Raw genomic sequence first — 18,113 nt, 5'->3', positions numbered from 1 at the left:
AGGTCTCTTCTCAAGTACTGTGTACCATTCTGGTCGCCCTGTTATAGGAAAGATATTACTAATCTGGCAAGGGTTCAGAAAAGATTTACCAGAATGTTTCTGGGAATGGAAAGTTCAAGTTAGAAAAACAGGTTGGGACTTTTTTTTTCCACTGGAGTGTAGAAAGTTGAGAGGTGACTTTAGAGGTTTAGAAAATCATGGGGGGTATATATAAGGTGAAAATCAAGGCTCTTTTTCCCCTAAGGTGGGGGTGTGCAAAACTGGGGAAACTTTAATGTGAAAGGAGAAAAGTTTGAGGACATGAGTGGCAACTTTTCTTTTAAAAAAAAGAGACAAGTGGTTAATGGGTGGAATGAACTGCCAGAGGAATTGTTGGATGCAGGTACAGTAACAATGTGGATACCCTATAATATAAACAGGAATATGGGCCAAACATATTAAGATGGGACTAGCTTAGTTTGGGAACATGGTCGGTGTGGACTAGTTGCACTCCGTGCTGTATGATTCTAGGACTCTAAACTGGTCGAGTGGCAGACATTAAAAAGTAGCAAAAATGTGTAGATATTCAAATTGGCAGGATGTAACCAGTGGAGAAAGTGAGGACTGCAGATGCTGGAGATCAGAGTTGAAGTGTGTCTGCTGGAAAAGCACAGCCGGTGAGGCAGCATCCAAGGAGTAGGAGAATTGTTGTTTAGGGAAAAAGCCTTTCATCATGATTCCTGAAGACAGGACATAACCAGTGGTATCCTAAGGGGACAAAAACTTTGATGCATGACAAATCTGAAACATGAACTTAGCTTTCTCTCCACAGAAGCTGCCAGACCCATGAGTTTCTCCAACCATTTCTGTCTTGGTTTCAGATTGCCAACAGCTGTAGTTCTTTGTGGGTTTTTTTGTGAACCACACAGATCAGTTATTCACATTATTTATTCATGACTTGGCTAATAGCACAGTAAGTCATATATCCAAATTTGCTGGTGACACAAAGTTAGACAGCATTTTAGAAATGTAGATAATAGCATTAAATTACAAAAGAATATGGATATGACCTACTCAGGTTCCTGGGATTATAGCCAAATGCATAGTCACTAACTTAATTATAAACAAAAAGTGAATAAAGAAAAGTTCATGCTTTCAATAATAGTCACTAATGCTTGAAGATATGGACTACTGCGCAAGGGGGCACATATTTATCGGCCTTTCAGTGCAGTCATTGGAAGTTTTCAGAAGTGCTGATGAAGCAACTTGAAACACAATTGTACACATCTCAGAGGCACTCTTACCCAATCCGCAGGCTCCTCTCTGGATGAAGATGACGGGTGGTTGGTTTAGTGCCTGTGCCCTCCGGCTCACCGCCTTCAGCTCACACACATTACGGTAGGTGCTGCCGTCGCTGCCGCACACCGGCTCACGGTTGTCACAGATACACACGCCTTTGATCCGCCGCTTGGCCTGGTTGGCCGCTACCGGCACCGAGCAGCTCAGCCCTTCCCCGCACCTGGCCTCGTCCCTGCGGCCGCCGCATGACTCGCCCTCGGCGGCGCCGCACAGCTGGCAGCAGCCGCAAGCATCCAGCACCAGCCCTGCCCAGCAGTCAGAGGGCACCTCCGGGCAGCTGGAGACATCACAGAGCTGGGGGCAGGCCAGGGAGCGCCTGGTGATCCTACTGTCCCCCATCAGGAAGCAACTGCTCCCCAGCACTGCACACACCAACAACAGCATCTTCCAGTAACACTGCAAAAAGTCATACAAAAAATTACACCAACCCCTTGTAAATCAACAACAGCTCAAAAACACACCATGTGGAGGGCAGAAAAAAGTTTCTATAAGTTCTAAAGTTTCGTAAACAATACAAATAAAGTGTTTTCCGACTCAAAACAAAGCACCGTCCTCTTTATCCGAACTTCCAATTTCATAACAGCGAAGTGGCTCCTTTATAAAAAGCCCGATGAATCAAACAGATCCAGCCGCATTCATTGGTCTGTTCTCAACGATGAGTCCTACCCCCCGCCCCTTTATCACCGCCTCTTCCATACCCAGATGTTGCACAGTGTTGCCCGGTTCTGCTGCTCACCCCTTCGTTGTCTGTCCTCTTTTCGACTGCCTCTAATATCCGAATCACTCCGAAGTAACGGAACCCTCACTCTTTTACAAAGTGGATAACATCATGGTTTTTTTTTAAAAGCAGCATTTTTCTTAAATTCGTCACATTCGGAAACGATAACAGAGAGTTAGGCTTATTGTAGAACAAATACTGTACAGAAATTCTTGAAAAACACAGGGGGTCTGTTCGAAAGAAGGGTCACTGGACCCGAAATGTTTTCTCTCTACAGATGCTGCCAACCTGCTGACTTTTTCCAAGAATTTATATTCTTGTTTCGGATTTCTAGCTTCCCCAATTTAGAATCGTGGAATCCCGACAGTGCGGAAGGTTGCCATTCGCCCATTGAGTCCGTACTGACCCCCAAAGACCACACCACCCAGCCACAGCCCTCTACGGTATCCCATAACCCCACATTTCCCATGGCCATTCCACCTCGCCTACACACCCGAACACGAAAGACAACTTTCGCATGACCAATCCCCTAGCCTGCACATCTTTGAACTTCTTCGTTTTACCTTCCTCAGAAGAGATTTGTTGCTGTCAGATTTCCAAGATCCGCAATATTTTGCCTTTGATCAAAGGCTTCTTACAGGATATTTTCAGATCGGTCTTCTGTTACATCGGCTCAATGACAATCTCTGGTCGCCTGTGGGGAAATCTCAAGTATCAGTCGAATATCTAGATGTTGCAGAGGGACGTCTCAGCCAGAACCAACTCAAAGTGGCTCATTACACCTAAATATCTCCCAAATCATAGTATATTTTTAATAACGAACCAACATCTATTTTTGCGTTTGGAATAAATGCAAACAAAATTTGTTGCAGCATCAGTTACATAATTCAGACTCTTGACACTCAACTATTCATCTTTGCATCCATGTAACAACCCAAGGCGCTTCATGAAAAACAATATTTGTAACCAACCCACTGGACGAATTATGACATACCTCATGCCATGTGGGTCACTATCTCTGCACTACAAGCGCACTCACTGTTTCAGATTATGAAGGTTCCCAGTAACTAAACACGGTTTATGGTAATCAATTCTTCGACTTGCAATTGGGTAATATTTTATTTGTAGACAGAATTCCAGCTTTCTTTCCCAATAAATATACTTTGTTCAAGAAGAATGGGACAGGATTTGCACAACTGAAATGCAGGGGTGGCACAGTGACAGATTAGTCATGGTAAATGCAGGCTTTCAGGGATATATTGTCTGGATGTTATGCTCTTTGGAAGGTCAGTGAATACTCAGTTATAATGGCCTCTATCTGCACTGTAGGGATTCTGTGGTAAAGACTATATATACTGCTAAATGTAAATGAAGATCAAGAGTGCATGGATGACTAATTTCTTTATACCATTTATCTTTTGATTCAGGGTTAAGCAAATGGAAATATTGAGCTTGTCCTATAATCTGAATTGCAATTAGAAGTCATTCAAGAACATTGTAATAGATGTAATCTTAACAAGATAATGTTGAAGGAACAGCTGTATATTTCTTGCACTGCTCAGCTAAAATGTCCTGCTGCCTTTTGTCATGCAAGAGGTAAAAATGTGTACTATTTCAGCACAAAAGCAAAATACTGTAGATACTGGAAATCTAAACTCGGCAGGTCTGACAACACCTGTGAAGATAGAAAAGAGTTAATGTTTCAGGTCATAGCCTTCACATCCGTATACTGTACTAGTTTAGTTCCAGAATAACTGTTTTGAAGATGGTGTTTTATAAATCTGAATAGAACATTAGCAATGAATCCTCCACCATGCACTGACTTGTTCCAGCAGCTGTCAGTTCCTGTGAATGGTTCCTTTCTCATACTTAACAAGTATACAACAATGCTAATTGTGTTCTCTTCTAAAAGCTCATTTCACAATTACTAAATATGCTCATGTAAATAGCAGCACCAGACTCTCATTTATAGGAGTGGTGCCTTGAAATATTAACCCTTGCTGTTTATATTGCTTTGATCGGAAGTGTGCTGGTGTTTGTAGGCTTTTGTCATGAGTCAAAACCACAGAGTCAGCTACCCCATCATACATTTTCCTTCCACGAGCCTACTGCACTCTCCCAAACTCTCATTTTCCTTCAGTTTCTTTCCCATATCCCTTAAAGTCCTCTCTGAAATGGTCTTGTCTACAAGATTGACTTCTTGAATCTTGTGGATAAACTGTCAAAAACCCAAATCCTCCTATCCATCACTTGCAATAACTTTTTCTTCCTGCTCTATTTCTGTCGAACACATTCAGCCTCAGGGTTTTTCAGTGACCAACCTGCAAAGTGGACTTCAGGATACGCAACAATGCAGAGTCGCCGAGCAGAGGCTGATGGGCTGAGAATGGCATCAACCAGGATCTTGAGTTCACGTCACACTAAGTGACCACAGTAGGGGAAGGTTTTGATTTTAAATCTCTCCTCTTTGTTTCCAAATGCCTCCAGGGCCTAGCTGCTCCCAGTCTTGCTAACCTTCCGGATCTCAGGGAGCATCTCATTCTCATCTTTTGAGTATCCCCAATTTTAAATCACCCAGCCATTGATGACAATGTCTCCATTTAATTAAGGGTTTAACCTCTAGAATTCTTTCCATTCATCTCACCCACTATTTTGCTTTCTGCCTTTCCTTAAATTGCTTCAATTGATTTCTTTGAATAAGTCCTTCATCATCTGACCAAATATCACGTTAGATGGCAGTGTCATCTTAATTTTTTTTAAGAGGCACCTTAGAATATTATACTAAAGGCTCAATTTTTGTTTTGTGCACTGTAAATGCTCTTTTAGTTCTCAGAAATTTACTAAATATTATACTCAGAATAAATGAACATTACCTAGCTTCAATAATGTTTATTCTCAGAAAATTGTTATGGAGTCAGTCATACAACACAGAAACAGATCCATGAATCCACCTTGTTCCTGCCAGCCAAGTTTCTCAAACTAGTCCCATTTGTCTGTATTTGGCCCCTATCCCTCTGAATCCTTCCTATTTATGTACCTGTCCAAATGACTTAAATGCTGTAACACACCTGCGTCTACACTTCCTTCGGCAGATCATTTACAAACCACCAGCTAGAAAAATTTACTGCTCTGGTCCTTTTTAAACCTCTCATCTTTAAAATATGCTCCCTAGTTTTGAACTCCTACCAATGGAAAATCCCTTGCTGTTCATCTTATCTATACCCCTCACAATTTTATAAATTTCCAAAAGGTCAATCCTCAACCTCCAACATTCCAATGAAAAAAGTCCCAGCCTATCCAGCATCTCCTTATAACTCAAACCTTCCACGCTTAAAATGTTCTGATTTTGCCAGAATAAAGTTTGACAACAGGCACCTCTCTAGCTGTGCAGCGTGGTTGTGCTGTAGTGCATGTAAATTGGTGAGATGTTTTTAAGAGAATTAACTTATTTGTAATGTTTGAAGATGTAGTCAAATCCTGTTAACATGTATACAAAGTTGAGATACTTCATTAGTTGTAATTGAAAAATTTGCTTTATATGTCATTAATTAAGCAAAGATAGATTCACTAAGCCCATTGTTTTCCAGAGCATAGGCGATGAAACAAGCCAGAGCAGCAACTGTGGAATAATGATGTGAAAATCCTTCACAGAAGTTTCCAGTCCCCCTTTTTTCAAAAGCACTTATTTCCCAAAGCATATGAAATAACATTCTAGAAAGAACATCAACACAAAAAATAATAGAATCCTGAAATGCAGGTAGTGAGAAGGGTGCCGATATAATCTTTGAAGAGGTCCCTCATTAGTCCCAATTCAGTTATTTTCCTGGTCTTATAATTTTCTCCATTTCAAGCATCAATGCAATTCATTTTTGGAAATGTTGCTAAATCTGCCACTATGAAGCAGTCTATTCCAAATTGCTGATATGTCTGGCAGATCTGCTCATCCTGATTTTGTTGATAGAGGCCATTTGGCAACTATGAATGCTTGGCTGATCTCCAGGAATCATAAATCGTTTTAACCAGTAGGGATTATTCGTAGCATTGCTTTCTTGTCAGTTTGTCAACATGTACAAGTACTTCATCTTTCTTTGCAATTGTTTTCATACTATTTTTGCAAGATTAGGAAATGTTAGGGAGTTTTCAATAGGAGTTTCATTGGCTGTACTTAATTAACATTTTCATAAGTTAAATTGAGCAATTTAGAATGGCTGATTCTTTTATTTGAATGCATTTCAAAAAACTTGCCAGCATATGTTGTTTTCTCAACTCAATATCAAGAGGATATTGTAAACCTGCTACCAAAGGAAGTATGACATTAAATCAATGTGATAATCCAACCACAGGGTCATACTACATACAGATTCTCCATACCATAGAATACAGAACAGATGCATTTGAATCCTCAAAAAAAATAAGGTCAATTTTAAGTTTGCTTAAGGATAGAACCCTAACATCAATCACTGTATTGGTAACATTTATCATATAAATAAAACAGTTAACATTGGAAAGAGATTTAAACAAACCAACAAAAATGTTAAGGTTCACAAACTGAATAACCTGGCAAGGTTCCAAGAGACTTCAGGAACTTTAATCCACCTCTGCAAAAAGGCACAGGTGGCCAGTGAGTCATGACCTAACATATTTGGCTACCGTTTTCCTGAGATGAGGGGGTGGAAATCAGATCAGTTTAGAATTGTAGCTTCCGGATTTCCCAATTGCACCTTCCAACATGGGGTTGATCACTCTTGGGAGACAAATTCAGCCAGTTTACACAATGAGAAACAGTTCCTTTACTTCAGAAGACAGCATTATCTCTGTCAGTCATTGGGGCTAATGGCAAGCCGGACTATCATGAGAACTGGCGATGAACAGAAGATGGCAGCAAAAATCCCACATGGCAGCTTAGAGTCATACAGATGTACAGCATGGAAGCAGACCCTTTGGTCCAACCCGTCCATGCCGACCAGATATCCTAACCCAATCTAGTCCCACCTGCCAGCACCCAGCCCATATCCCTCCAAACCCTTCCTATTCATATACCCATCCAAATGCCTTTTAAATGCTGCAATTGTACCAGCCTCCACCACTTCCTCTGGCAGCTCATTCCATACACGTACTACCCTCTGCGTGAAAAAGTGCCTCTCACCCTAAACCTATACCCTCTAGTTCTGGACTCCCCGACCTCCTGGTATAGTTAATGAGTTGAGAAGGTTTGTAGCTCAGGTTGGAGGTGCTAGATGTAAATTTGCTCGCTGAGCTGGAAGGTTTGTTTTCAGATGTTTTGTCACCATACTAGGTAATATCGTCACTGAGCCTCTGGTGAAGCACTGGTGTTAGTGACCAGCTTTCTATTTGTATGTTTAGTTTCCTTGGGTTGGTGAGGGCATTTCCCATGGTGTCATTTCACCAACCCAAGGAAAGCATGTGTGTCACATGGCAGGTTGTTTAACAAATTAGCAATGTTTGGAATTGTTGAACCCTTCATTGCAATGGATCATAAGGTGGCTAAAAGAAAACAGGTAGGGACTGATGGGGATTTCTTGGACTGAAGGTAAATGGAGTGCTGTTCCCCAAAGATGGTGTTGGGATCTTTCTTTTTCTCATTTATATAAACATTTTGGAGATGGGTGTCGAGGGCAAAATCTCTGCATTTGTAGACAGAACTCAGCTAGGGAATATAGTAAATTGTGAGGATGATGCTGAGCGACTTCAGAGGGTCATTGACAGATTGGACAAATGGGCAGACACCAGACAGATGCATTTCAATGCAGAAAAATTAGGTTACGCACTTTGGTAGAAGAAATATTGAGTCCGTATAGGCTCAAATGGTACAACTTTGAAGGAGGTACATGAGGAGAAGGACCAGAGAGTTCAAGTGCATAATTCTCTGAAGGTGGTTAGGCAACATGAAACAATGTTAAGACAGCTGATGTGATCCTTGGGATCTGGAGGCGGAGTCCAAAAGCAAGGGAGCGAATTGCACTAACTGATGAGACTTCAATTAGAATAGAAATAGGTACAGTAAAATGAAGCACAGAAGATAATACCAAAATTAACATTACTGGTATGAATACTTTCAGTCATAAAGCAGCTTTGCAGAGACAGATTGAACCTATTTAATGAAGTGATGTCCTCATTAAGGGAGGGTATTTCAAAATTTCTTTCAAGATATGATAGTAAACTAAGGTATTGAACCTACTTATAAATTTTATATCAACATTAACCAGGAAGTATTGTGGGACCAAAGTAATCCTTACTCTTTGTTTTAGGAACAGGATCTCATTTGAAAGCCCCATTTTAAAAAATGTAAATTTCAGATAGAATAACCTTTTCAGTTTGCAGTCAAGTGCACGCATTCCACCAAAGTCGCAAAATACAAAATAGCTAGTGTGACAGCATTTTCACTGACAGAAGTGAAATTAATCCATGCTTAGTTTAATGGGTGGATACTTGCAACATTGTGGTCTCAAAGATGACACGCCAGTTGTTCATAGCTCTTATCGGGAAATGGCTGGAATTCATAATTAAGGATAGGTAACTGAACACCTTGAAAGTCTTCAGTTGATTAGAAAAAACCCAACAGATTTGTAAAGGATAGTTTGTGCCTAGCAAATCTGATAGCTCTTTTGAAGAACTAAAGTGAACAGGGAATGCCCATGAATGTCATTCATATTGACTCCCAGAAGGCACGTTATACAATCTTTTTGAATTAAAACCCTTGAAATTAAAGGTAAATGATCAACTTGGTTAGGAAATTGACCAAATGGGGGAAGGAATAATGAATAGGTATGAGAATTGGCAGACCTGACTGCTAGTGCCCCACAAAAATGTGCAATAAAAATGAATGCTGGAAATATTCAATGTGAAGGAGGATCAATGGAGAGAAAAACAGAAATGCTAGAAATATTCAATGGAGAGAGAAAAACAGTGAGCATTTCACGTCTATGTCTCATGATCACAACTTAAAAACTCAACTCCGTTCCTTTCTCCACAGATCCTGCAAGACCCACAGTGTAAATTTGAATATAAAAGGACAGTAGTCATGTTGCAGCGATCTAAAACTCTAGTTCGATCACAGCAGAGTACTGCAAGCAAATCTGCTTAGGAAGGCTATATTGGCTTTGGAGCATTGTTTTATTCGAATGATATTTGGATTCAAAAGGTTGAGCCATATGGTAAACCTGACTGTATTATCTGAAATTTAGATGCTTAAAAGGGTGATTTCAAAGTTTTCCATTTAAGAACAAATATAGTTTTTCCCAATCTATCCTATTTCTTTAGTTGGCGAGTCTAGTACTGAGGCCTTTAGTTTAAAACTAGAGCCAGACCTTTCAGGAGTGCAATTCAGAAAAAGAACTTCTTTGCTCAAAGGGTACTGCAGGTTTATAATTCCGCATGTATCTCTGGGAGAAAAGGTATCGATTTGACTTTCATTGTAAGCAGAACAATCCCTGAAATGTCTTCCGAACACTGAACTACTGCAAGTTCTTTTGTAGTTGGTTATTTTTAAGTGTAAAGTTAGCATGAAGAATCAAATCTGAGCAGCCGAAGAATTTTCTTTCAGCTAACGGTGATTATCGAGAACGTTTGATCTGTTATTCTTTCTGACAAAGAAAAAGATTTGCATCCACACTGAATCAGCTGATGGCAAATAAATTATTTTTTAAGCTGGTATTGATAAACTTAACCAAAAACATACAGAGATATGAAGCAAAGATGGGTATATGGGTTACGATAGCAATGATATCACTGAATGGCAAAACAGGTTCCAATTCCAACGTTTCTATGGCATACCTAATCTCACCACTGTATGCAGAACATTGAAATCCCTCAAACTCAGCACCGCCTTCCTAACCTGCAATCTTCTTCCTGACCTCTCCGCTCCCACCCCCATTCCGGCCTATCACCCTTACCTTGACCTCCTTCCACCTATCACATTTCCAACGCCCCTCCCCCAAGTCCCTCCTCCCTACCTTTTATCTTAGCCTGCTGGGCACACTTTGCTCATTCCTGAAGAAGGGCTCATGCCCGAAACATCGATTCTCCTGCTCCTTGGATGCTGCCTGACCTGCTGCGCTTTTCCAGCAACACATTTTCAGCTCTGATCTCCAGCATCTGCAGTCCTCACTTTCTCCTCGAAGATTTTAACCTACTGCGAATCCTCTTGCAAGGATGCCTTCCTTGAAGAAGCTCTCTTCCTCCTTCTACAAGAACATTGAACACTCAAGTCCCAACTAATTCAAGGGACAGTTTTATTCAGGGTTGAAGATTCCACATTCAAATAACCAGACAGCAATTACAGTGTTTCATCAGAGCCTGACTTATGGGTCACATTAAAGTTTCCCACTTTTCTGGTGCAAGCCTGCCAGAATTGCAATAGTGGACAAGTACTGCCAATTTGCAGCCACTATTAACATTATTACTGTTACCAAACAGTGCCAAAAAATATATTTGAGCAAACAGATTTCCTAATTAAATATGCTTGAGGAAGAACTTGCATTTTTTCTAATACTTCAGCACGTGTTGAAGTGCTTCTTAGGCAATGCATTGTTTTTGTAGTCATTACTTTCATTTATATAATGGAGCACCTCACGCAATGACAAATGCTCTGTAAACCTGCTTTGAGTAATGTTGCATGACGGAAATATAGGCTCTTTCATGCCCTGCTAAAATCGGCACAGGCTGATCATCTTACTTCGAAGCCAACAGCTTTAACAGTCCACTCTGTCCTTAAGATGCAGAGAGAAGCTGCCCCCCCCCCCCCCCCCCCCAAGTTTAAGCTGGGCTGGGCAAGATGGGCTGATCTCAATTAGCTGTTACATTGCCCTTGGTAAAGACGCATGTAGTATTTTCAAACAAATAGGAGACTCCTTGGACATGTCTTTGGCATTCACCTATATTTAAAAGAATGAAGCCTATATTTCTTGTATTTGAAAGAATGCTAAGCTCAAATTTATTGTTAGAGGAGTTAAAATTCCTTTCAAAAGATGGATTCATAAAGCTAAGCAAGGCTATTCATAGTCATGCTATGAGTCACAATATTCTGGTACTGTGTAGATGATTCAAGCTAAAAACTTGTCATATGCTCTTTATTGAATCAGAAAGAAATCATAGTTATATTCAAATATAAATAATTTGAGTTTTAGTCAGGGTTTCTATTGTAACTTTACATCATGTTAAAATTAGAAAATCATGAATTAATAATTCCAAGCTTTATTAAAATCTAAGGAGAAAACATTCTCAGTGATGCAAACATAATTCAAAATTTTTCAAGAAATACAGCAATCAAATCAAAATCAAAATATTCTACATTTAACCACAAGATGTCGCTGTTTTCTTTTGCCATGGACCAACTAAACGTGCACAATGCACCCTTTTTACTTCAACCTATGACTCGGTGCATCTTTGTTCTTTACTTTGACTTCTTTGCACTTGATTTACTCAGCTTACTAAAAGTAACAAAAATTTTAGCAATGCTCAACCAATGATGCAAGTTTCTGAAGCTAAGCCAGAAGACAACACAACAAAAATTAAATGCGAGATGAAAAAACGTAAAATAATCCACTGGGCAGCCTCTCCCAAAAGATCATGGTCAATTTACATCACGAAGGATATAAAAGGACACGTCACGTAGAAATCTAAATAGTTGAATTTGGGTAAAATTAAAGTTTGTATGCAGAGGACAATTGCTGTGCACAGTTCTTCAAATAGTATATTTATGCAATGGCTGAAGAACCTACAATCAATTAAGGCACAAAGGAAAGGTACACACCAATATCAGCAAGCTTCTTCATTCTTAGCGAGTTGAGGGACCCAGCAATATCATTAACTCAACTGAGTTAAATCCGTGCAGCTGAAACCACTACTTTCACATGAATGGTCTTTAACCCTAAATGCGGTAATCCTACTTGGAGGCACATCCTGCAACAAGCGAAGAATCTCCAAATCTTCAGCGGAGGTAGCAGTGTAACCCATGCCTCTGAAGTACACTACCTGAGTCCTAGAGCTATACAGCACAAAAGTAGACCCTTCAGTACAACTCATCCACACCAACCAGATATTCTAAACCAATCTAGTCCCATTTGCCAGCATTTACCCATATCCCTTTAAACCCTCCCTATTCATATACCCATCCGATGCCTTTTAAGTGTTATAATTGTACCTGGCTCCAACGCTTCCTATTGTTGTTTGTTCCATACACGCATAACCATTTGTGGAAAAGTTGCCCTTTAGGTCTCAGACTTTTATTTTGCTAAGAGCTTTTATGAAATAAAAAAGCCTCAAGAGACTTCCCGTCAGCTTGTTAAGTATTTAGAAAGTTAAACTTTGAGGGAAGAATTCAGTGGCAGCAACTCAAGTAAAAAGGAGCAATTCTGTGAAATTCAGTGTAGGCGCCTGTGTCCTCTCAGAACTGGCAAATATTCAAATTTAGACACATGTAGCCCTAATGTTGCTGAGTTCACAAAATCATGGCCATAGTTAGTTACTCTAAAAGATTGCATGATTACAAGCTTATCCTGGCTTAAGTTTCATATATACCTGGAAATCCATTACCTTCACTACAGAAATAAACTAAAAACTACTAAAACCTAAGAAACAAATTTACTACAGATGTAGATTTACTTTTTTCAGGGTCTTAAGTAATACTCCCTTACAAAACTTGGCACTTAGGACATGTATATTTGTTCATTTGTGGGATGTGGGTGTCACTGTCTGGCCAGCAGTTATTTCCCATCCCTAGAGTTATTTCCCATCCATCAAGAAGGTGGCTGTGAGCGGATATTATTCATATCTTGTGAAGTCTACTTTAATTGTGCTTTATGATAAAAATAATTTAGGTGAGAGTCATACAGCATGGAAACAAATTGTTCAATCCACTTGTCCATACCAACCAGATACAGTAGACTAATACAATTTTACACATCCAGTTTCCTTACTATGGTTTAACACTAGTTTTGCAATGAAATTCTGCTAAATGTTTTACTCATCCTAATTTATTGAGCATAGAATTCTCAGGCTCCATTTATCAAAAATAATTGCCTGTATATTGACTAAAAATAGTTTAAAAACCACTAAGAAGCCAGCAAATTCATTGTTATATTAGATTTGTGCACCCTCAGAAGTTCACACTGTTTGTAGGAATCTGCTGTTATGCAACATGGGTCAACTTTGGTTTATTGCAGTAGACAATGCCAAGCTGACAGTAAATAACTTGCAATGTTATGCACATTTACTGAGAGACTCCTTGAATATTTCTATAATTAAACTTCTTAGCCTACCATTGTGCTCTAATGATTGACAGCATGCATGCACACTGCAAGGTCTTAATTTTCTAAATGATATGCATTTGCCCCACACTAAAGGCTAGCACAGCTTAATTTGTCAAATTGCACATGCTTAGCACAAAATATACAGTATATAGATACTTACTCTTCATTCTGATTTCATAGGAAATCATAGAAGATTGCACCAATTCATTTAGACCTAAAGCAATAGTTTAGTGAAGCTGTAGGGCCTGCATTAAAGATTGGAAACAATCACTACGTGAAAGTCATCATTCTCGAGGTAACGTAGAAAAAACCCAAGCAATCAATTTAGGACGGAGAAGTTTCCTGTAGGTGGAGTCCTAATACCATAAGGCCTGACACATCTGCTAAAGATTTAATACTCTGCAAATCAAGACAATAACGAATGGAAGTTGATTTTGCAAAGAAACTTTCTAAATATCTCCATCTGAAATCTAATCTACAAATATGAAACAAGCTTTTTAAATCTGTGTCTTGCTTTCTTCCCTGGAGAATGCACCCAAACATTCACTTAACTACCCAATAATCAGTCACTTGCTTGCCACGTATTTGTCTCTTATGAAGAAGGCAAAAGCCTCAGGGGGAGAAAGTTAAATAATCCACAAGCATTCTGATTCTGAAAACAGGCTGTCAGAATACAAGGTTTTTAATTCTTGTACAGATTTATACAATAATAGAAAATATTGCTTCTTTAGCAATTTATGTCCCAAACAATAATTGATTGAAACGAGTATGGGAAAGGCCTTTGAAATAGGAAGAGTTTATGTGCACTAAGAGTGCTTAATGGTGGAGCACATTCAAACATCTGGTTGAGAAAGACAACAACAATATAAAAATCACCACATGGTTCTTTATTGTCTTAGATGAACAAACATCATTCAGGACAAGCCATACATAACCGTCAAAAATAATTTAAACATTTTTATAGAATTATATAAAAAGTTGAGCAAAGATAAATAAAAGCTTCTGTTAGCAGACTAATACACATTTTTCCAACTTAAAAAATTGTAAATTTTCAGTTCACCAGTAGTTAAATACCGTCCACCACAATAGTGTAAATGAAAATCAAGAGTTTCACCCAATTCATATATTTGCAAATATTTTCAATAAACAGCAGTAGCACATGCAATTTCAGAAGCGGTACCTGTGCCAATAAGCTGAGCAAATTTACAGTTACAAAAATAAAATATTGAACTAAATATATCAAGATTTTATAGGAGCGACAGATAAAAGTTTTCCCACAGGTTTTTCAAATATTTCTAGTCAAACAATGTTTCCTCGTGGGGAAAAAATAACAGTTGGGTAAGAAATCACATCTATATTTTTCAACTGAATTAATCCTTTTAGTGGGGAAAAAAAACAGGGTTTAAAGCTACTAATTTTTTCAACGTCACAGTGAAAACACAGGAGAAAGAAACTTTAGTGTATTCAATAGGTAATGTCAGAAGCACACCCGTTCTCAGTTTAAAAAAATGTCATCTGTGAAATTCTAATTGTGCTACAAGCTTTGATAACTGACAAAAACTGTTATAAGCAGTTGAGACTTGTATTCAGCAACACAATCTGCAACTGACGATTAACAGAAAATAATTTTTACAGGTATAGTCAAAACTACACTGATTGATAAATCAAGCCAAAGCTTTACATTAAATGCATTTTATTCTGGCAAAACAAACTTAGACAAGCAAACTCAAAACTAAGGCGTATTTGAATAAAAAAACCAAGACAAAAAAGACAAAATAAAGCTGCATTTGAAACTATCCATGTCAGTACTTTGTTTTTCCTCAAGTGTCATAGCATCACAGTTATCAAAACAATTAAGCCAACTCTTTGAACTCGGTAAAATCTAAATGTATAGAGATCCTCCACTATCAATTTCTCTTTAGACAAATCTTTTAAACAATTTAATTCTATTACATACTTTGTTTAAAAACTATAGTAACTAAATTGCGGCCAATTTATAGTATTAAAATTATTAAAGCTACCATTATTTATCAAAATACACTAGAAAGTTATTTAATTGATGTAAAGAAACATTGCAGGATAAGGTCCAACAATGTCATATTTTCAAGAGCAACATTAAAAAGTACCCTCACAAATTATCATTTTTAAAGTAACAATTACACAACCTTCAACCGGGTTTGCCCCTTCCCAGCAAGTTCCAAGCTAGATTCCTAAAAAATATTTCTTAGCTCAGCCTTGGCATCCAAGACACTCCCTCCTCACAGGAAGTGGTGGCAATGAAAAGGAAATTAGAAAATCACCAAATTTCATCACCTCAGCCTCAACACATCGCAACAATGGTGACCCCAAATTCTTGACAAAGTATCTTTACATAAGTGCATTGGGATAAGTCATTGGAGAATCATGCAAAGGATTTAGCTGTGCTATTTAAAAAAGGACATTATGTCAATTAATTCCTGAACAGACTGCTCATTAATATTAGGCACAAAAACAAAATGACTGGTAAGAAACAGATGATAATTCAGGAAAAATTATACAAAGCTAATTTTCTATACAGAATAATGAAAATTAATGCCAATTTTAAAAAAGTATGAATATGGATACAGTATTTGTGAAATAAATATTTTAAGCCAAATTTTTTTATGAGAAATAAGTATATCCTATAAGGTACAAACTGCAGAAATACTAAAGGTTTAGTAAGTCTGAAAACTTTAGATTTCTATTCATACTAATAAAATAGGATTAAGCAGATGCAATATATTTCATTTTGGCAAATAACATGGCATTTTCACCATAAATTAAAATTATCGTTATGGACTCAACCTTTGCATAATGGTCTTCTCTACATTCATATTCAGACCAAGAGTCCTTTCAAGACTTTACAACTATTTAAGTTTCACTTCAAAGCTTTCACCAGTTTAAGTTATATGTTCTCATGGTTGTTGGGGGGGGGGGGGGGGGGGGAGGAAGGGAAAAAAAAAAGAGAGGTGGGAGAGAGAAAGAAATCTTATGCACAAATGAGCTGAAATATATTTGGTAGATTGAATAATGCATCTGCATATTTATCCTGTGTACATAATTATGTATCTTAAAAAAACCTCAAGACTTCATGTTTAAATTATATGCAGTGTCAGTATCAAAACCTCCAGTAACTTCTGCAGTTCACAATTTGTGAAATATATATTGCACAGGAAACCACTAAAAGATCCATAATATTCTAATAGTTTAAACTTGAATTATATTAAAACAATTACATTTACGACTTCCTCCAGGAATTGAGAATTCAAAAGGTCTAAACCTCAAGAAATTAAAAATGTAACATTGTACAATACAGATCAAATATTGATACATAAACAACTTGTACCCAGAGATTAAAGACAGGCACTTTAAGCAGTATGGGATTTTGGTGCATTAAGACGCATACAGGCCACAAGATAAGGATCATACACAGTACAACCTGAAGCTGTCAATGCTGAGCAAAGCAAAGTCTAATCTTTTCACAAGGAAAACTCTCAGTATAAAAGACTAACCTGTACATTTAGTGACAAGGTGCAATATCTTTGGAACCACAACGGTACACCACACTGTTCTTTAGGCACAAAGAAAGTTTTTTTTGAACAAAAATAGAGTAGGCAGATAACTGAATACTAGATCGATCCAGATCCATAAATGCCACAGCATGGAATCTGCTGGAGAGGTCAGCAGATGCATTTCACTATGCAGACTAATGAGGTGAATTTAGAAGCAAAGTTTTGAATGAGAGAATAAGATAATCCTCTTCCTGACTGATCTACTCCCATTTGAGGTCTCAAACAAACGATTTGGATGACAGCACTTTTACCTTCAACATCTACTTTTAAATGTCACTGACAGGAAGACTGACATCATCCAGATCCAATGGAGCAGGATAACTCTCTGGCATGCCATTTTTACCGTGAAGGACTGATTCTTCCTTTGTCATTTTGGCAGCTGGTTTTCGGGTAGAGACAATCGGGATCTTGTGCTGCCCTGGCTGAGCCATGGTAGAAGACTTGTGAAGTCCTCGCTTCTCCTCGTTATGTTGGGGATTGTGGTCTGCACTGTGGCTGGCGGAGGCAATGAGGGGATTATAGGCGGCTGGTGTTTTTGAGGATGATGAGACAGTACTGGATTCTGCTGTGGAATTGTCAGAAGGCTCCTGTAAAGAGGATTGTTGGTCAGACACACAAGGTCATTAGTGGCATGTCAGTATTTCAGAGTCAGATTTTACTCTCTGTAAAACAAAAGCAGAAAAAAACCACAAAGCAAAGCATCAGCAAAGACGTTAAGCATATATGCTGTAAAAAGGAGAAGCAAAGCATTTTGCCCAGCAAGAGAGGGCCAGTGCCTGTAACATAAGTGCAAGAATAAGCTAGATGGTACACAAAGCTGTATGTGCCAAAATAAACTTATTCATAGACTGTGGAAAGCCTGGATCTTCAAAGTTTTTGAAAGGAGTTAAGAATTTTGTAAAATTAGTGGAAAATCATGCAATCCGCGTCTTTCACCTGACCTGTCAAACTGGTTTAGAGGTTTCTCAAAGTGTGTGTAAAATGTAACTAAATCAAAAATACACATCATGTAGCTTATTTTGTCACACTAACTGTTTTAATTATCACTAATAATTACTTTTAAATTTTGTTTGCCAGGTATCCAAGGAGAGGCATGTCATTGAATTTAACATGGGGGGGGGGGGGGGGGGAAGAAAAGGAGGAAGGGGGGGGGAAGAAAAGGAGGAGGGGGGGGGGAAGAAAAGGAGGAGGGGGGGG

General features: G+C 38.5%; 2 protein-coding genes across 7 annotated transcripts in view; both read right to left on the bottom strand.

Annotated features, from left to right (window-relative positions):
• The window catches only part of htra1b (HtrA serine peptidase 1b), a 53,241-nt gene extending 51,321 nt beyond the window's left edge, over positions 1-1,920 (bottom strand). The window contains exon 1 of the mRNA XM_072557501.1: positions 1,284-1,920. Coding sequence (XP_072413602.1) covers positions 1,284-1,722 — 439 coding nt within the window. The 5' untranslated portion in view covers positions 1,723-1,920. The remainder of the gene's footprint in view (positions 1-1,283) is intronic.
• A 12,272-nt stretch (positions 1,921-14,192) lies between these two features.
• Positions 14,193-18,113, bottom strand: part of plekha1b (pleckstrin homology domain containing, family A (phosphoinositide binding specific) member 1b) — an 85,929-nt gene continuing 82,008 nt past the window's right edge. For 4 of the 6 annotated variants that reach the window (XM_072557500.1, XM_072557495.1, XM_072557496.1 and 1 more), the window contains one exon: positions 14,193-17,503. In XM_072557500.1, coding sequence (XP_072413601.1) covers positions 17,183-17,503 — 321 coding nt within the window. In that variant the 3' untranslated portion in view covers positions 14,193-17,182. Of the gene's footprint in view, positions 17,579-18,113 lie in introns of all 6 variants that reach the window. The other 2 variants (XM_072557497.1, XM_072557499.1) reach the window with 1 other exon arrangement.

The sequence above is a fragment of the Chiloscyllium punctatum genome, chromosome 38 (assembly GCF_047496795.1).
Source record: "Chiloscyllium punctatum isolate Juve2018m chromosome 38, sChiPun1.3, whole genome shotgun sequence".
Classification (NCBI taxonomy): Eukaryota; Metazoa; Chordata; class Chondrichthyes; order Orectolobiformes; family Hemiscylliidae; genus Chiloscyllium; species Chiloscyllium punctatum.
The sequence above is the reverse complement of the archived record's forward strand: the minus strand, read 5'-3'. Positions and strand labels throughout refer to the sequence as shown.